The sequence below is a fragment of the Daktulosphaira vitifoliae genome, unplaced genomic scaffold (assembly GCF_025091365.1).
Source record: "Daktulosphaira vitifoliae isolate Bord-2020 unplaced genomic scaffold, ASM2509136v1 Scaffold_2, whole genome shotgun sequence".
NCBI classification, from domain to species: Eukaryota; Metazoa; Arthropoda; class Insecta; order Hemiptera; family Phylloxeridae; genus Daktulosphaira; species Daktulosphaira vitifoliae.
This window is the reverse complement of record NW_026099573.1, coordinates 27772711-27794355: the sequence shown is the minus strand read 5'-3', so window position 1 is coordinate 27794355 and position 21645 is coordinate 27772711. Positions and strand designations below refer to the sequence as shown.

Genomic DNA, 21645 nt, shown 5'->3' with positions numbered 1-21645 from the left:
TAATTACACGACAACGGTGAAATTCCATTCGATTCACTACAAAGTCAGAAAATAATCTTCAGTATACTTACCGGTGTAACCGACTGGACAATTGCAAACATACGATCCGACCAGGTCCACGCAAGTTCCTCCGTTTTTACACAAAGGCGCTTCGCCTACGAGTACGGCGCAATCATCGATGTTCACCGGACATCCCGAAGGACCGACGATACCATTATTGCTGTTTTCGTTAAAGAAAGCGTTGGTCCAACCTTTGCGACAAACACACTGCGCTGTTGAATTATCCGTTGTGTTCGACTTGCAGAAAATGGCGTTAACGCCACACGATGTTTGATCGTTGTTAGCTTTCAATTGGTTTTCGCACACTTCCACATCTACGAGCAATAAATAATACAAATCGTTATTAAATACCGTTGAAATTATCGTTTGTACGTATTGTGTCTACACTAGTGGAGCCACATTAGAATAACACGTCAGTTTCTATATGGAAAGTCGTGTTTCCGATTTAATATTATTTTGAACGCTTAACAACGGCCCCTGATGTCTAGTAGTTTATCATATTCAATATAATATGTACACACAAAGTCTGTTAAACACCACGAGAAAGAACAATAATAATTATTATCTGTCTCGGCACGTAATATTCTCGTTTGCCTGATTTTGACGTCCGTGATCGCTGGTCTCTATCCCGCGCTCTTTCTTTTCGTGGGATAGCGAACAGTTTCAAAATTATTGCAAGACAACTGCAAGATGAATCACAATCGAGTCGAGTGTTCTAGAGAGTTATTATGGAAGTAACACGCTCAACAATGCGCTCATAAAGTATAATAAATAATTAAAATAACACGCGGTGTCATGAGGTTTATGGAGTCAAACATCACGGCGTAGGGTCAAGCCATTCACACACGTCCACCTACAACGCCCCAGCATTCAGTGACGGGACAATTTTACGGAGGACGAATAAGAACGACAATGTGTAATGGTTACGCGACAAGTTTTCTCCAGAGTGCCTCATGAAAAACCCAATGATTTCCTTACCGATTTCACACTGCTGGCCTCTCCATCGATTCGGACATAAGCAAGCCCAGTCGTTGAGTTTATCCACACACGTGCCGCCATTATGACATCTTGGTTTCATCAGGGCGCACTCGTCAATTTCTAAAACAAGCAAACGATCCATTGAACAATAAAGCACACAAATCTATGTAAACTCGTAAATAGGTGAATGCATTCATACAATACAGACAGGCTCGTAAGACATATTTATTTATAATCACTGCATATTCGAATAATAGTAATATTTCTAGGAGTTATTCGTGGGTCGGAAGCAGACGCTGTTTGATAATAGACAGGTACACCGAGTGTCTCGAGAATGCGCATTGAGGTCGCAATTAAAATGTTTTTTAAACAGTATTTATACTATTATTAAACAACAGCCCAGCCAGTTGTCGTCACCGCCACCGTCATGAGCACAGAGTGCGTAGGTTTGTGTGTGGAGAGACGCAAACGATGACTTGATAAATCCCAATGGTCGTTTACCATAACAATACACACATCAACACACGGTCGTACTACCGTTGATGGCATGTCACATGAATAATTATTATTTGTCGTCGTCCTTTCTCTTTATGTACACGTAGAATAATTCAAAAATTGGAATTAAATTAAATTTGAATAATAATAACCGCGGTTGTGTTGTAGTTGTTATTATTATAATTATTTTATTTGTGAAGTCATGGCTCGAGCCATCAAAAAATAATAAAAAAAACAAGTGCCCACTTGAACGACGAGCACGACAGCCAGCCGCGACCGTTAAAGTCTCCAGTCGTTTCGGGTGCGGAAAATACTTACGCAATACCCAAGTGACTGCGGGAACTCCGTTGCGTGCAAATAAGTATACGACCGGGCACAAGCAAAATGTTCAAGCGAGAAGGGCTCATTCGCCACGTAACCTGAATATTAGGTAACGATTAATAGAAAAAAAAACGTCCCCCGCGCTACATGACGCTATACGTTTACTGATTTCTGATGTCTGCCGTTCAGCGCGTGTACTCCCCGCCGAAAGATTTCACGTAACATACTATCAACTCACCGGTATTGCAAGTGCTTCCCGTCCAACCAGACTGACATTCGCAATGGAATTGCTTGGGCAGGAGCTGGAGCGAAGAACCGGAAGCTGAAGGGATGAGTGCGGTTGGCGTCATAGTAGTACACTTTCCCCCATTAAGACAAGGTTCGGTGGCACACGGATTGAGAACGACGTCACAATTGGACCCGCTAAATCCTTCGGGGCAAGTACACGTGTACCGATCGGGAGCCGTACTCTTGCATGTGCCCCCGTTCAGGCAAGGTTCATGGGTTCCACAATAGTTAAGATCTGTAAAAAGAAAACACATTATTACAACTCACGTGAGAACTGTGCATTATACGCGCATACAAATATTTTTAACACAAACCACGTATATATTTAAATATACTTAAAAATAATCTGGTCAGTTCATCGGTGACTACTGCGGGGCCGTCTAATAACAATCATCGTGGCGCGTAAACAGAATTATTAACATGAAATGTATAACATGCGCGTTATCGCATCACGAAAACTATATCGGAATTAGCAGCTACAATGTTGTGGCTATCAAAAAACAACATAACACACCTGTACATAAGCCGTGGAAAATGAGAGTCGAACGCAGTGCCATCCCGTCCGCTATGCGCCTATGTCGGTGGACCAGGGAGGTGTAGCCCGGCACGACGGTGATATAATGACTACGATAAGTAATAGGGAAACCGTACGGTGTTTACGGATATCGTCGTTGTGTAGCCAGATGAGTTTTTATACGGTCGATATGATTTTTTTCGATTTTCGAAGCGCAAGACCTAACACACACAACAAACATACTGGTCTATGTAATCGTGCCATTCGGTGTACCGCCCGCCGACGTGGCCTCGACGGTACGGGGTTGGAAATTAAGTGCATTTCGGTGCGTTATTATTATTAGTAATATGATTATTATGAGGTGGTTGTTATGGTAGTTTGTGGGCACTGCTAAGGTAGTCCCGCCGACAACAGTATGTTACATATTTCGGTGGGTTTTTTGATTAAAACTCGTTTTCACCAAAGACATCGACTACGGCGTCCGTGCGCAGGAGGACTCGAGTCGTGATCCGACCGTCCCAGAATATGATTACTATTGAGGGGCGGGCGAATTGTCGGTGCACATACCGGACCGTGTCGTACTTAATACGAATACACAATATTGCGGTCGGTGTACCATACGAGTTGGTAATGTTTAAGCTAATTTATAAATACCAATAGAAAAAAACACAGCGGTTCCCTAATTAGTTGCACCGCGCGTACGAGCGGCCACGACTGGCAGCAAGTTTTTATGTAAAGAGAGAGTTACGTACAAAGGTACGCGTAATGTGTTTTGATACGAATAGTTTTAATTAATGCAAAAACTGGACTAGTTGTAAAGTTAAAAAATGAAATAAAATCGAGTTCATAATCACGACGGACGCAGTAAAAATATAAAGCAATAAAAACATAAAATTATTGATAGTGAGAATTTCAACACAAGCGGTTAAAAAGAACGATAATACAATACTATTAAATTCACTATGAATGTCGTAATAGTGGGTTATTAAATAAATCAATGAAGCAGTATTAGCAAAATAGAGCAGTGATCGATTTGGTGTCGCGAGCCGTGGTAAGTTAAACATCTGCAGTAAATGGACCGGAGTTGATTAAAAAACTATTCTGTCACATGTGTTACTGTTAAAAAACACCGTGAAACTTTCCAAATGGCATTGGAAAATATCGATGCCCCCATAGGATGAAACCTATACACTTGTAAACGCACCATGCTAGAGCGAAGAATTTATTTTTTACAATTCAACAATCGAACGATAATTTTATCTGGGGCGGACTTTTTGGAGGGTGAGGAGATACGATCTGTATCGGACACAAATTCGATACGGTTGCTCGCGGTCTAGTCATTCAAGTGTCGCTCGACTATAAAAAAAAAATTAAATTACACTGTACAATTGTAATACATAACAGTCGACCACTCGTATCTTCTCCGTTGGTAATCTTTTTCGGTATTAAAATAAAATTAGGGTGTTATTCTCTATAGACAACAGACGCCCTATATATATATATATTTACAGTGAAAGTATTCCAAAGCGTTGAGATGATCGGTAACTAGTATAAAATAAGGTTTAGGCGTTTGGATAACAAGTAATCGTAGCCCTCCGTTAACTCTATCACGTGTCATATTTCATGAGAAAAGCACACAACATAATATTTGTTGTGCGATGGAAAAAACTGCAGAAAGTTGTCAAAGGCCGTTAAATTTCGTTAACATAAAAGGTTTCTCGTATTTTTAATGATTTCTTGGTCGCAATGAACCGCAACGACGTTATTTCATTCGGTTGGTTAAATTCGCACGCGCAGTTGATGGACATTTTTCTTTGTTCTTACTTATTAATTATCCATTGACGCTATGCGAGTATTTCGCAACGATCCGTTCAAACAGACCAGATTACAATTAAACGTTGCGCGATAGTAGTAAAAAAAGAAAAACAACGTCAAAGCATACCTTGATCGCATAGAATTCCACCCCAATTAATGTCGCAGATACACTGCCAAGACGTGCCGTTGCAATAACCGTGTTTGCATCCCGGATAAGTCATGCACTGGTCGCAAAGCTCACCTTGCCAACCTTTTCTGCACCTGTTTTGGAAACAAAAACAAAAAACGATTACACATAGCCGACATAAAAAAAAAAAAAAAAAGCTACGGTAACGATTTCGACGATAACAACCTTACGGTTACCATTATAATTTTTTTTTATCGTCCATCGTTCGTTTACCGAAAACTGAGCGCGATGATTCACCCCGAGAAGAGCATCCCACTCACGAAATTTCGTATTCTCTTGGCACGTTGACATGCGTGAGAATCGTATGCGACACAACCCACTTGGGACGACGGCTCGGTACGAATTCCACCAGCCGCCGGCGCGTTTAAAATTCGGACGGCGTACCGACCGCAAGAAGAATAAACCTATTCCCACGACCGAAAAACTAAAAGTTCCTTATGACTCCGCTGGCCCATGTCCAAAACCAATGGGCATACACACACTGGCTCAGCCGTAAGCTGCCACCCGGCGCAGATACACACACACACACACACAAGCGTACACACACACACACAAGCGTACACTGCATGTGGCCACCACCGCCGCTCTTGGGTTTCGCAGTCGTGATCCGAATATCGTTACGACCAGTGGTTGTTATTATTCGAAAATATCAAAATAATGTGAATACACTCGCATTTCCACATGCGCGTCGTCCACAATGATAAAAAACACAAAGCTCGTACGGGAGGACGACAATAGCGGTTTCACTTTTCAGACACTGTTCCGTTTAGGCGACGGGGGCGATTATAATTGTTTGTAATTTCATTCCGATGATGTGTGTGTGTACGCTTTTAACGTGACTGTAACAGCGATGGTAATTTATGATCTGTTTGCTTAATACTAATAAAAAAAAATATCGTGGTCAATGAGCACCGCGCCAACCACTCGGTAATAAATCCTCCGGACAACTTGTTGTGGAGATTTTCAATAATACCCTCTACATTAAAAAAAAAACGCTCCATAGTTAATTAAAATATTTCCGCGTAAACTGAATATTTCCACGTTTGTTTTGTCCGCAAACACTGCGAAACTATTTGGCCGTACGATTCCGACGGTTAGTATTAGTTGAAAATTTGCATAGGAAATATTCGCAACGCCAATCGGAGCTATTCATATTACATTATTGGCAGCGCTTTATTAATTATACAGTTATATAAATTAAACGATTATCGTTCTGTTCTGACTCAATGCCATTCCGCAGTTCGCCCCACGTCTCTTCATCATTATTATTGTTTATTTTATTTAATTAATTGAAATACACTTACTCGCAACCGCCAGGATAATCGCATTTGCCGTGAACCGGATGACAGCCAGTCTTGCATACGGCTGCAAAAAAAAAAAACACAAAATTCAATTTTAATCAACGTGCATTAGTCGCACATACATTTTTCATCGTTAAAAACGATTCGCCATACAATAAATTATTTCAAAGACTATCGAACGGACGTTAGTTGTGAATGAATAACACATTCTTACAAAGCATCGTCATAGATGTAGATCGTTGTAATTATCGTACATCGTTATAGATTATTGTGGTCGATTTACACTGTTTTTCTAGGTACGCGCCCGCGTACAGATAAATCCACTAAAACTAACAGACACAACTACAATTTCAATGATTACAATTAACGAGGTCCAAGGCGAGTTCGCTACACGAATTTATCGACATGCGCCTCTACCGGATGAGTCTTTCTCGTAGTTACCGCGAGATAAATTCAACAGTTTATGCTAAATAAACGTCAAGTGCGCCGCGGTCGGAATAATAATGTCGTATCTAGTTAAGTCCGGTGCTACTGCCACAGGATGAATGGAGTCGACACACACGCACACAGTGTACGTACTCGGCGCACGTACGACACTGTGTTGTTCTACGGCCCACGATGACGATGACGTTATTATATTTTAATAGCCCGGAGAGCAAACGGCCGGATAACAACCAACAGAATAATGCGGCATTGGCTGGGAATAAAAAAATCCGTTTCGTGTCGAAAACAAGAGCATTTCATCGTAGCTCAAAGTTGGGAGGACGTCAGCGACTATGCCCCCCGACTTACAAGGCATACGTGTACCGGCGGCGCATACATATTATGCAACGCGACTACAATAAAAGATCACTGGACGGGGCACGAGCTCGGGGCATGTTAAGTTCAACTCCGATACAGGTACCCTATGTGCCTACACAGCCACGTAAAATGCCCGGTAGTAGTAACAGTACGGAGGTACAACAGTAGTACATCAATGTCAATCGAATAAAAAATAACGACGACCGGTATACACCAGTGTACTTACCACTATTTACCGTGAGCATAATGTAAACTGCTTTTTATTCATGACCAGCGACGGACAGTGTACGTTCACTAGGATAGCAAGTAAAACCGCAGCGTCGAACGAGGAAAAAAATCGCTATATTCTTTTTTTATTATTATTAAGCTTCGGACGGCGCCAAAAACTTAGAGTCCATGTCATTATTAAAACTCAAAAATCCACTTGATTTGTACAGACGGTAATTGATCAACTGCACGTAATACTATTACTCAGCTATTTATTTTAATGTCGGGCTGTTGCGCACGACAATGAGTGTCCTTTTTTTTTTGTTAATTCTACACTCACGATGACTTCATAAGAACCCTACCACGCACCCTCCTAACTACTCACCGTCCTTGCATCGTTTGGAACGAAATACCGTACAAACATCGTTACAAAACACGTGTAATGCATTTTTGCGCGATGTAAAAACTGTTATGTTTAAAAAACAAAAACCACATTCGGGTAAACTCACCTTTGTCGCAATTTTCGCCCTGCCAGCCGGGTATGCATTCTTTACGGCCGTCTGTGTCGCCACAAGTGTAATGGCCGAACCGATCGTCCCGAGGCTTGCACAACTTTGTGCACGTCTGCCCGTAATAGTACCGATCGCATTGCACGCGGACTCGGTACGCCATACGAGCGGTATGCCCCAAATGGGATAGAGCTTTCCATTCGTTGCCAGGCAACAGTATGCCTGAGTATGTGGCCTCCTCGATGACCGACAGACTTCCTATGAGAAAACAACAAAAACATATAAACATAATAAATCAGATAGACAATCGATACGTTAAAAAACAATGGTGTCGCGATAATGAATCGTACCCTTCGCTTTATTTGTAATGACAGTTGTGTTTAGATCTTTAGAATTGGTTATCCTCGTTACGAGTTACAACTCAATAGATCTTTGTGCACAATCATCGCTGGGCGTTTCGTTAGACTTTATTCTGAATGTCATATTACAACAACAACAAAATCTCATTTTTTTTTCAATTATTATATTTCAGTGACTTTAATGGGAATTTTAATTAATTCAATCAAATCTTTACCGGAAAGTTCGTACTGATACAATAGCTTAATTAGTAAATGCGGAAAAACTTNCAACAACAAAATCTCATTTTTTTTTCAATTATTATATTTCAGTGACTTTAACGGGAATTTTAATTAATTCAATCAAATCTTTACCGGAAAGTTCGTACTGATACAATAGCTTAATTAGTAAATGCGGAAAAACTTTTTTAAAAAAAAATATCCAATGCAGTCGTGATCAGTGTAACGTTTTCAAAAAATAAAATAATTTTATGTAAAAATTGTGAATTCTTCTATTCTTACAGTCGATTTCAACTAGTATGATAATCGTTGCGACAAAAATGTTTCACTAATATCGCAGTTTACTTTTAAAGCTCTAATTTGATACATGTTTTCAAATTATCAGACGTTATGTAAGATTGCAAAAAAATATATTTAAACGTCTGTGACTTCGTTCACAATTTTACTGTACCTGATTTTGAATAGATATTTCGTAAAAGGTATATTTTTTTTTTTTCAAAAAATATTGTTTAACTAGAATAAAATTGGGTTCTTTTGATGTATTTATAAAAACTCCTATAGCAGTAAAAATGTTCAGTAATTTTTAAATATCAAGATATCTGTCTAAAAACATAAAATTAATGGAATTTTTTTTAATTTATGATAATGATAGAAATCTTTTAAGTTTCATAACGAAGTTTAAAGTGTTGACGTGTTAGATAAACATTCCAGTGAATTAAGTAAACAAATTGATTTTCGTAGCAAAATGTTTATTCTATGAATTTATAATTATATTAAAAATAATTTTAGTTAAGCGTTGTAGATTGAATCGATGGAATTTGCAAATTTATTTCGGCACAAATATATTTTATTTTAAAAATATACAGCTGCTTAATTAACAAATGTAAACAAATCGATTACCCATTTTTTCCATATAAATAGTAGAATTATGTACAAACAAATTAACCTTTTATGATTGACTCGATTGATTTTACAACTAAACTTTATTCGATTTATTATTGTTATTCAAAAATATTTACTTGTGTAAGAATATATGATCTGGCAATAATAAATTTATAAATTATTTTTGCATTGGGTTAATAATTTATTATTTCTATCAATAAAGAATACTAAAAATATTTAGACTATATCGGAGTCCTACAGTTATATGTTTCCTTCGGAAATATCAAAGAATGAAATCTTTAAACACTACGCCAAAGTAATGCTACGAAATGTTTCGGAGTATTTCCTTTCCCCTAACTTGTTAATGCTTACCCTAATCGATTCTGATAAGTATCGGTTGTTTTTATAAGCACTAGTATTTATATGTTCATAAACAATTTTATGATCATTAGTTTGTGTTAATACAATGCAACTATAACCAGAAAATTGTGTACCTCGTTTATTTTTTTTTACGACGGCACGGCCGTTTATTATTCAATTAAGCCAATTAATTGCACGTCGAACACGAGACTACTGTAATAATTGGTCTTTATTCAATACGTTATTATTGTGTATGACACAGCGGCGGCGGCGGCGGCGGCATTGACATGTTGCTGCTCCGAGAAGCGATTTCGATTACACTTTTTATTGTTGACGAAAGGCGACGGCAGCAGCGGCGTACAAATGATTTTTCGACAGACTTGTACGTGATACAAGTTGGGTACGGCTGGAGATGACGGCGATTATGCCAACCGTATCAAAACGCATATACGAATTTCCGTGGGCGGGTGGGGGCCGATTTAAAATATATTAAACGTGTAAGGCGATAAAAATAGAAGACGGTATCGATTCGATTCGGTACGTACACAATAATGAAAATGTAATGTGGAATTTTTTTCAAACACCTCGGCTAACCCCTTTTTTATGTTTTTAATGACGAAACAACAATGGGAATCGTCGTCGTCGTCGCTGCTGCCACACACACAACTGCTTTGTGCGGCCGTTTGTTCTCCGAGATATTCGTATCGGAAAAAATAGCCCCAATGACGAATTGTGTGTATAGAGTACATACAGACACTAGGACACATTCCTACACGGCCGAAAGAGGAGAATGAATCGGACGAGGAAATCGGAACGAGGTGTACAATCGCAGTAGTACTGTACAGGACTAGAAGAATACGAGAATCGGACGTGACCAACACCGCGGTAACTACCGCGACGAAAGGATACGGATTGCCGATGTGTTATGCTCCCAAACGCAATCGGTGTACAGATTTATATGCGTTTCTCTGAGGGCGAGAGGGCAGCAGAGGGTCGTGTCGCCACCGCGTCGTTATTATATACGTCGTCGCGTAAGTAATAACACGGCGGTCCTCCTGTATTGACGATTTAATAACGACCGAGGGAAAAAAATGTGAAATAATTACTGATCGAGAATATGCTCTATGGGCTTTTATTACTGGGCGCACGAAACAGCGCCAAGCACAATAACACACCAGATAGAATGTACACCACTCACCCGTGTAATTGTTGTAATCCATCGCTTGCAGTATGAACGTAAACGATCTCTGAAACAAAAACAATAAAAACACCACGTTAATAATTACAGCTAATAACAATTGACGAAATCCTGTCGGTGGGTCTTTAAGGAGACGGCCATCGATAATTATCGAGCACTACTATCGGTCCGGCGAGGGGTACGCGGATATGACGGATCGGTTTACCGTGGGAACCCGCGCGGCTACGGACACAATCCATCCCTCTCCGCTCGTTAGTCGGTTTTGATTAATACCCGTCCATACGAATTTCCGATCCGATTTCCCAGTACGGTCGGATAGGACTTGTGGAAAACCGTGGACCAGTCCAAACGCAGTGCGGTCGACAATGGTTTATGCGATTGTCGTCAGACCGCAGCAAAACGTACTTTTCCATTACACGGCCGCATTAATACCGTAGTGATAAAAAATACAAACGGTCCGAGAAGCAGATCTCCGCGCGGCGTGTACCCGTTCCGCAAAGTTCGTGTGCGTACGGAGCAAACACACACGTCTGGTCAAACGTAACACGACCTCGTGTCGCCGGCGATAAATAATAAATAATATTTATCGTCCGTGTTGTCGTTACGATTATCGATACACACACTCCAACCGAGTGTACGTCGTGTACGTGTATTTATTTAACGACTGTTCCCTGTCCGTGTCCGTACTGTCCCTCGGCCGACGTTGACAACGAGACCATGTAGCGCGCGCGCAAGACCACCGCCGCCGTACGTTGCCGATAAATCATAAAGCGCATATCTCATGCCGACAGTAATAATAATAATAATAATAATATAAGAGACAAAGTGCAATAATAATAATAATGCGGTCGACGACGATATCGTACGAAACAATAAATCGGATTTTCTACCCGCACGACGCACGCCGTTTTGTTGTCCCGACATGGCTCTCTGCAAGAGAAATGACCAAAGGCCAAAAGAAATTACGGACTCGCCTGGTGGAGGGAGGGGAGGTATCGTCCGGTAATCACCAAATCACGACGGCCGGGACTCTAAGCGTAATACATAAACGTCCGGTTCGCTTTTCCGCTACGTCACCCGCCCGCATCGTGTTTAGGGCGATGTGGATGACATGTTCAACGGCGACGCGTGCGTCCTCTCCTCCCGACGTCACCCCTCGGCGACGGCGATGACGATAATAATAATAATAACAGTAACGACCTACCGACGACCGCGGTGTTTTTCCGCTACGTCACGCTGAGGTCTCTAATTGCCCTGTGCGCCCGCGACGGGCCCACCACTACCGTCACGGACTGAGAAAAGAGACTGGCACGATTGAAACTACCTACTGCTCGCTGCCCAAATGTAATAATTATATTGTAACCGGTAACGCGCCGAGATTCGTATTGTTTAACTGGTGACGGTGCGGCCGCTGCAGAATCGCCGTCGGTAACGAGACGCAATGACGAGCGGCCCAACGAAATAACAAAAAGTAATAATAATAACTAATAAGGTGCCTCGGTGGTAATAACGCCGCCGCGCAACAACAACACGAAGGCGTACTTCTTATAAGGCACCGGCACCAACACCGGAGAGATTATTAGGAGACTCGACGTCCGGATGCACGCGCCCGGGTAACACAAAAAAATATAATAATAATAATAATAACGTCATAATTATTTCTAGGAAATTCACAGACGCGGTCAGTTTTTCAGAGAAAACGTTGTGAATCAACCCGATTAAAATTGATTAGAGGTGGACTCGGTCGGGGCAAATGAGCGAGTTAATTAAAACGAGCTTGTCTATATTATCGCAGGTGTTATGAACGACGACGACGACGACGTTTCCTGTTTTAAACTCATTAAGTTGGGATCGTTTAAACGGTACGTTGGGTTATGCACACAGTGGAAATTTAAAATAACAAAAAGAAATTTCCCTACGTGTTAATAATTCAGAAATATATATACTAATTCGATTGCAGAGAACAATAGGCCGAACGCGTACGGCGGAGACGACCAACAAACCGACACGACTATCCACCGTGCTGGTCACGAGAAACATTTTTATAGATGTACACATATTCGAATAATAAACAGCTTAATCGCGTTTGTGTATATTATTCTATGGGTTTTTATTTTTTATTTCCCTATACGGCAGATCCAGTCGTTGAGAATCAAAAATAAAACCTTGATTGAATGTAATAAATCGAAAGTGATAACATCGCTTTTTACAAAATAATACATCGTAGAAAATAAATAATTGTTTACAGGACTGGATTAACGATCGGCTTAACATTTTAAACCAGTAAATCAATACACAAACGGACGTAATCCGAAATTCTTGTGGTATAATTAAACGTTGAAATATGAAATAATTAGGAGTCTGGATCGCGAGCCTCGGTAAACCTAATTTCAATCGTTTTCCACGTTTGTCTGACGATGTGGAGCAACTGTTTATTTTACGAAAAATAAAACCATATACGATAATATATTAAAAAATAAAGTGAAATAAGTACCGAGGGTGTCGTAAATGGACAGCGGAAAATTATGAGCCAGAAAACACATAATTGTAAGCCATCAATACGTTCACGGGCTTGTCACGAGGCTAAAATGTGACGCGTTTAAATTTTATTACATTGTCACTATGCGCCCATGAGACTTGGGTGGTGTTTTTGTTGTTTTTTTTTCGGTACTTTACGACAACGGCCTACAGGTAAAATGTAAATATGCGCATGGCCATGTGAGTGTGTGTAAATACACGTTACACAAAACCGTGTCAGATATGTAAATCCGATAACGTGGTGTCAGATGAGTGCACTGAAACGGCAGTGACAGCTTCGGGGGACCGTTGGTCGACGACGGTTTTCAAGCGTACAGGACGTCTAATAAAAAACAATAAAATAATACACCGACCCGATATCGTTATGAAAACTCATCTAGGCCGGTGGAATTGACTACAGACGAAGAAACCGATAAGCGCTTGGATTATTTTAATTACATTCTTATAGTAGACCGCCGGGAGAAAATAATCTAAATGTTTCCGGTAGCACGCGTATAAATTACTAGTGCGAACAAATAAATTTTTTAATAGTAAACGTTATGTCCAGACGTCCGGGGCCATCTCGTACATTACAAATTGACGTTTGAATATGCAATTATGCTGTCGCCTGTTGAAAACACCGACTTGTTGGCCTTATAGGTACGATTATTAATTAGTTGTAATAAAAAAAAAAAAAAAACGCACATCGTGAAACAAAAGACGAGAAAAAATTTACAAGCAAATATCGTTGACAAAACGATGCGTTTTCTGGACTTTGACGTATAGAAATACAAACCGGAGATGTTATTATTGAGAAAAAAGTGTGCCGAGATGAGCCAACGCCAAGCAGAGGATTTGAATACGATTGAATGATGTTCGATGGGTACTAATGAGCCCGTAACTACCTCCTACTAGACAATGTCGAGTACTAAGAATCTAATTAGACACGGACGACGATGATGAATCGTAAAGGAGATGAATGATGCGAGGCCTGTACGCATTAAGAACGGCAGCAGAAACGGAGTAGAGCTCGCGGTAAAGACAATAGGTCTCTAACAGGAATTATCGTATATGTACACTTTTGATTGATTTATTACACATACGCAACGGGTACGTATAGAAAATAATAAATATATCAAGCAAGTACGGGGAAAAAAAGTGCATGACTGGCGCCACCAACAACGCGACCGTGATATTACGTGCAGGATGAATAAAATAACAATTATTTTCTAGTTCATATGAAATTGTCTATAAAAATAAGTTGGTAAATACACACGATATTGGCGACGTCGTCCTTACCGTATACAAGGGACGGGATAGTTCATCTAATAGCGCAACAAGTATATGCTCATGACCGGAATACCAATTGTATGTCACACAGAGTGCTCAGACACTACTGTTCGAACGAGTAATTAAAAACGACGTTACTTACACCGCGACTTGTTGGCGACGTTTAATAACAATAATGGTAAAAAAAAAAAAAAAAAAGTAAATAAACAACAATTACTACGCGTACAATTCGAAACGCGTACCAGTTTTACTCGGACACGGCCAACTTGAAAATCATAAAAACGATTATCGCACAATTTTTTTTTTTTTTTGTAAACTCAAGTAGAATAATATCGCGATATTAATCTTAAGTAAATCGCGGCTATTGAGAATAAAATACAGCTGCACACAAAAATATGACTGGCCGTCAACATGCGCAGAACGCGTTTGAACAGTAAAAGTAGTTACAATCGCATTGTGTTTAGGCAATGCGAGTTGAATTTCTTTTTAAATTCTGTGAATGTTTGTTTATATAATTTGTCGAACGTTATGTTCGAGATTATACCGTTTGATATAACTACAAAAACGATCCTTTTCTTTACATTTTTTGAACATAACTCAATGACTTTAATGGATATCGAAATTAATCTAACCGAATCTTTTACGACAAACATTCAAAAAAAAAAAAACGGATAGTTTACATAGAAACTTATTTAGTAAATGCAGCAAAACTTTAGAAAATGTTGGCTCGAAAAATATTCTAGTGATTTAAATAAATAAATGGATTATCGTAGCTAAACTATTAAATAATAGAATTATACGAAAAAAAACTTAATTAAACGTTGATGCAAGTTTATTTCGGTGTAATAAATTTTATTTTTAAAATATATCTTGCGTGCATCTTTTAAGCAGCATAAAAAAAACGAACTGGCCTATTTAATTGTCTAAAAATTATTGGTTTATAGTTAAACGTAGTTGATATTATATTCAAACGGACAATAAATTTTCTGATATAAACAATTAATAGTTTTTGTTATATTATTCTAAAAAGTACGTAAAGTATCAAAAACTAACGTATAGTATACAAATAGATGTGTTAAAGAAGAGAATAAAAAAAGAAAGCGCTCTGAGAAAGAGTGGTAACACTCCACTACGATAATAGAATTAACATCTACCAAAAGCCAAACTGAAATCAAAATGGGTTCCCATCAATTTATGATATATAATTTTTTATCCGTGTTTGGACAAAAGTAGAATACTAAAAATATTTTGCTCTCTGTACAGCAGCTTAATTAACAAATGAAGCAATAATTGTGTAAAATAAAAAAAAGTTTAATATTTCGAGCATTCAAGTAAACAATTTGATTGCCAATTTTTTCACTATAAATAGTAGAATTATGTACAAAAAAATTAACCGCCGATGATTGACTTTATTGATTTTACAACTTAACTTTGTTTGATTTATTTTTGTTAATATAAAATATTTAATTGTGTAAGAATATGAATGATCTGACAGTAATAAATTTATAAATTATTTTTGCAATGGGTTATTAATTTATTATTTGATCAATGAAAAATACTAAAAATATATAGACTATATCTGAGTCTTATCCTCAAAACACTGCGCCAAAATTATACTACCAATTACCTCTAACTTGTTAATGTCGACCTGAATTGATTTTTATAAGAAGTAATTATTGTTATATGTTATTGTAGTTATATGTTTAAAACGATTTTATTAACATTAAAATTTATCGGTTTTGCATCTAAACTTTGTTTATTTAAATTTAATTTTCATGTTCAAATGTGTTTGTAACGGTTAATCGATAATAGTTTTTCTGATTAAAATACATAATAATGTGAGATATCCTATTGTTAAGGTTTTAGCCGAAGTACCCAAAACTGACGTATGGCTTACAAATAGATGTGCTAAACGAGCGTGTTAAAAAAAAATTATAAGATATATATGGGGCTGGTAACAGGCCACATCGATGAGAGCCGCCTAAATCATTTGTTTTCTTTCGGCATTTCATACGTTCTTCCTTTTTATTCGATGGCATTATTTTTCATATTATAAGTATTGGCCAATTACCAAATTAATACATATCGTATAGAACTGTAATTTGACAAATTAAATTTTATGTGCTAAAGTGGCGAGTCGTGGAAATTTGGTTTAAAAAATTGTTGGCCGTCATTAAATGAAATATTCCCACGAGAAATGGAACACAACGTTTACAGCGTTCGGTACACAAATTATACCAAATGTCGGCGTCGGTTAAAACTGTTAACGCATTGTTATTAACGAGTAGCGACGGCTCTGTGCATTGCCGTTGGTCGGCAAACCGAGACGACCGTACGTGTGTATATGGTAATAACCACGTGATGTTGTAGACGCGGTCACCGCAGAGACACCTCAATAAAAGTGACCCATCGCTACCGCTTCCATTTTAGTATGCGATAATAATAATAATAATAATGTGTCGATTGTGGTGGTGACTTTATGATTACAGTCAACGGTATTGACACATGTTACACGCGGCAGGATAAGAGCGTGGCGACTTCAATGTAAAAACAGTAGGGTTAAGAAAAACATGAAAACGTAAAAAAATGTTGTCGAAATAAAAACACTTTTACACGCTCTGCAAGGGATCGCGGGAACACACATGTGTGTTAGACCCCTGCCGAAGCGACCGACAAAAAATTCAAACGTGTTTACGCGCGTCTAGATCAGAAGAATCGGCAATAAAAAAAAAAACGCACTCCATCATAATCTTTAAAAAAAAAAAATGTACACTATATACCATTAAATAATTAATCGTCCGTGTATGTAGGCAAACCCTCGTCGCACTGTCGCCTCATGACCGCAATGTCGCGGCAGTCCTTCTCGGTTCTCTCCCCTTCGTGCTCCGTCCAAGTGCAGCTGGCGGATTAAAAAGAGATGACCGGGGACGACTACGAAATTATCGTTGTATTGTTTCGGTCCATTCATTCATCGACTGCACGTTATTCCTGCGGGGACTGCAAAGTACCGAAGTAACAACAAGTGTTCAACGTTGCAGCAGTAACACACACATACACACACACACACACACTCGCTGTCGGTGCGCGCAGGGGACATCGCGGTCAACTGTTGTATCGGATCAGGAGGGGTTGAAACAATAGACTGGGTAATCCCGAACCCCAACGTCCCATATGTCGAAACCGACTTAATAATATTTCATACGGATTATATAGTTCAGAGTTAATAAAATCTATCACTATAGAATATCTGCGGTAAATGATCCCCTCGTGATGCTGCTGTTGGTCTGTTTGTCCGACGCAAAACGTTTGCAACTTATCGGCTGCATCCGCGTTGCTATAATGGACACAAATAGTGTCTATGTGCGCTTCGGGCAATGTGTTAACGAGATCAACTGCACGTTGCTGTGCCCGTCCTCCGAACAGCACTGCGTTCCGAGAAATAAAAAAACCGTTTTCCCGTTAATTACGCGTTTGTTCCGTATAGAACTTTTTGACAACGTGACTGCCTAATGAGATTCGCATGCAGACAAAGGCCGAAAAATAATACACTACCGGAGTACTAACGGCTTGATAAATGACTAAATTTGCACGAACCCGGTTTGCACGCAAACCGACTAACCAGCGCGCACGCAAAGTCGTTTTTCTCGGCAAAACTTCAAGATTTCAACTCGGAACAGATCGAATAAAAAACGCACACTGCGGGTACGCATATGTTGCATAACTATACACACAGCCGACGTGTTAATTAACTCCTACAATCGCGTCTCGTGCTGCGCTTACAAAACAAAGCGGACGATAATTAATAAAACCAAGTACGCCGTAACGTCAATACGTCGAGTTTGAAACCACACCGCGTGATTCGCTTGTGGACGTTTATAGTCTATACGGCAATAACGGCGAGTAGGGACACTAGGCGTTCCGCCTAAAACGGTAAAAAATGGCCAATGATACCGAATTCATTTTGCTAGTTGAACATATATAACCAACATATAACCTTCGACGACACAGGTCTTGTACCTCTTTTTTAATGGCGTAAGTGATCGGCTTGCCGATGTAAACTCAAAAGAACGAACAAAAAATAATGACGGTGGCGGTAAAAAAAAAAAATGATAATAAAAAAAAAAAAGAACACGTCAGAGATGAAAAGCAACTGGCGGAATTCACTAATTAATCGAGAGAAATACGTTTGAGCGCGTTCGGACGGCGGCGATTGTCGTACCACCACCGACAGGAATTCCTCGGTGGACAGGTATGCGATGACCGTCTCGTGCTATATAAACATACGTGCGCGCACATGAAAAGCAAAGAGCACGCGCTCGCGGGAAAAGACCCAATTAACGGCCGGCGTCGAAAATATTTGTGTCCATCATCGTCTCGCGGTCTATGCCGGCCGACACGTAACCGAACGCGGCGGCTACCGGTCGACCAAATCGCGCTAGAAAAATTCAATTTCCACCGTGTGATTCGCTGGCGGAAACGACGGTGCGCCGTCGTCGTCGCCGCCTCGATGGAAAAGTTCTGGCATCCTACGGGGGGGGTGCGCGTCGTGCAGGTGCGCGACCGACGGCTGCACGGTGTTTTTCTTTTTAATTAAGGGTGGTGACGGTGGTGGTGTAGTCGTTGTTGTTAATGTTGTAACGCGGTGTGATAAGAAGGTAAAAAAAAAAAAAAAGAAGTATCGCGGCAGACGGACACACACGGCGGTGTAGAGGAGTTGTGTGTGTGTTGCCATGGTGGACGACGACGCGACAGACCGGTTGCCGCCGCCGAGTGTCTGTGAGATCCGAGCCAATTAACGAAAAACCGATATATATATATATATTTATTTATATATATAGTTCCAACTGTATTCATATATATACCTACGGTACAAACGAGTATAGAGGTTAAATTAAATTCTAAAAAATACAATTCTTGATAAATACCGAAAAAATCGAATGTATAAATTGTCACCGCCTCGGTCATTGTTTTGGTATGCGCGTCGTCGTTTGTTGTGTCCACCATAGAAACACAAACCAAAATTATTTAAATCTCTAGGGGATCGATAATATATCATTTGGGTTCATTGTATAAACGCCGAGTCGACCGATTGAGTCGACAATATCGTAATCTCTAGCGTCCGGTAAAACAAAGATAAAAAAAAAGAAACCAACAAAACACACGGATCACAACAAAAGATTATAGTTGTTGGAGTAAAAAGAAAAACGGTCGTCGATTGATATATCGGTGTGTGGTCAGCGAGGAAATCGTGGCGAACGGATTACACACGAGTCGGCAAGGGAATCGTGACTGTTTAAACCGTTGCAACGGACGAAAAAAATCGGATAAGAAAATTCGAGGGGTACTCTAAATGTCTTGTAAACCCGGCGTGCCGTTGAGAGTTACGATTAATTGAGAGGGCGACGGAGAGCGCGGCGGCACAAAAAATAACCGTTTAAGCGCCTCGGCTTTGGTATAAGTATGGGGGCACACGACGGCCGGGTTATCGTTTATTGCGGGCGGATTGAGATGGAAAACGAAATAAAAAATATCATATTTTAATAGGCCGCGGTCGGAATGCTCAGTGAGGACGATCACGATGTTTATCATAAAAGACCAATAAGTATGGCAGCGCGCGTGGCTGACTAATACGATTTATGTTCCCGTACCGTAAGTGTATCGATTTTTGTACGGCATACTTGGAAAATATTATTAAACGTGTATACGCGGCTTTGGAAACGAGAAACCCGCGAGATGGATGGGCGGCACGCGGAGAGGCATTTAAATATTCCCGGGATTAAACGGGTTTTAAATCTGCTGACTTGGCGGCGACGACGACCCAGTCGACGATCGGTTTTTTTTGAGTTTTTCGTGATTATGTATCGAGTCTGTGTGTGTGTAGATACACTGTACATAATGTATACACGCGAACGTCCGTCTCCAGGTCGTCGACAAAGTGTTTGGAAAGCATAATAACAACACGGTAATGATTGAGGATAATACTGCCGCCGTTTATTGGAGGTACGCCCCTTTGCCGTGCAAACGCGGTCGAAACAATTTTCGAGAATTAAATTCCAATAGAATTTGGACGTTTTTTAATATTTTCATTGCGTACGCAATACCCGAAACGTCGTCGAACATGCGTGAAAACAGCTGCGGTATTAAAAAATACACAATTAAAAAAACAACAACCAATGACGGGCATTTTGCAACCGATTCAAGTGCACGATGATTCATACAAGAATCGGTATGCTCTATAGAGTTGATGCTCGACAATAATGAAATACGAGTCTGATTATCATCGTTTTTTAGTCACATTAATTGCCTTTTTAGACGTATTGGCATCGAAACGTTGGGTGTATTTTGCGTTACCGCGGTATTTCCTGTGATTTTAATGCGCACATTCCTTCCGCGAAAATCAAAAGCATCACACTAGTAGAAATATACTCGTCTAAACTTTGAGTAGATAATTACCAATTAAAACGTATTGAAAAAAAAAAAACCCGAACGCGTTTCGAGGGTTTAGATTAAAAGTAATTACTATCCGTCCGCTCGACGGGTTCTAATATAAATTATATTATAGTGTGATATACATACAAATATATATATATATATATATATATATATATACACACAACTTCTAACGCATATATGTATATACTTTTATATTATTAACGTTTAATGATACAATCAAAGTATGTAAATAACGTCATGCATATGTCCATTTCATTATTATTTATTAAATGCGTAATGGTTACTCACCGTCCAGCTAAACGAAAACGGTAACGACAGGTGTCCCCGGCTATCGGACGAGTCCGAATCGGTCAGGGTAAATGAGTTTCCACCCAATACCGGGCTGGACGTGTTGCCGAAAGAGCACTGGAGCTGAGTGGATCCGACGGGGGCGGTGGCGGCCGGCTGCACGGCAAGCGACGGCTGTGCACCGGCCGGCGGTCGACTCTGGTATTCCCGTAAGCACACCCTGAACAACGTGTTGCACTGAGGCGCTCCGATGCAATTGGTCCGTGACGGCGACGAAATAGGAGCTGACGAGCCGCAACACTCGCCGGTGGCCAACTGGCCGCGGTAGTTTTCGATTTCTAATATTTGCAGTTCGAAGAAACCCAAAGCTCGAGCGTCCTGTAAAAAAAAAAAATGCAAAAATTAATACAAGTGTAAATACATAATTATTAATGTTACACATATTGTGTAAAATAAAAACAAAGTGTCTCACTCGGTACAAAACAATACCAAAGAAATTTACTACAATTGCACTCGTACCCGTTCGAGAACTAATGGGGTCCAAGTAATTTTATGTATTTATTCATTTTTATATCTGGTTACGTCGGCCATGACACTTTGTTCTTA

The 21645-nt window shown here is 39.8% G+C and overlaps 1 protein-coding gene across 2 annotated transcripts in view; it reads right to left on the bottom strand.

Moving 5' to 3' along the window:
* Positions 1-21645, bottom strand: part of LOC126898702 (protein jagged-1-like) — a 36922-nt gene that overhangs the window by 6419 nt on the left and 8858 nt on the right. Inside the window, exons 2-9 of one of the 2 annotated variants that reach the window (XM_050672996.1) lie at positions 21040-21417; positions 10492-10540; positions 7477-7734; positions 5963-6023; positions 4599-4732; positions 2093-2377; positions 1039-1158; positions 72-374 (exon numbers count right to left, since the gene is read on the bottom strand). In XM_050672996.1, the coding sequence (XP_050528953.1) occupies positions 72-374; positions 1039-1158; positions 2093-2377; positions 4599-4732; positions 5963-6023; positions 7477-7734; positions 10492-10540; positions 21040-21417 (1588 nt within the window). The remainder of the gene's footprint in view (positions 1-71; positions 375-1038; positions 1159-2092; positions 2378-4598; positions 4733-5962; positions 6024-7476; positions 7735-10491; positions 10541-21039; positions 21418-21645) is intronic. The other variant, XM_050672997.1, reaches the window with a different exon arrangement.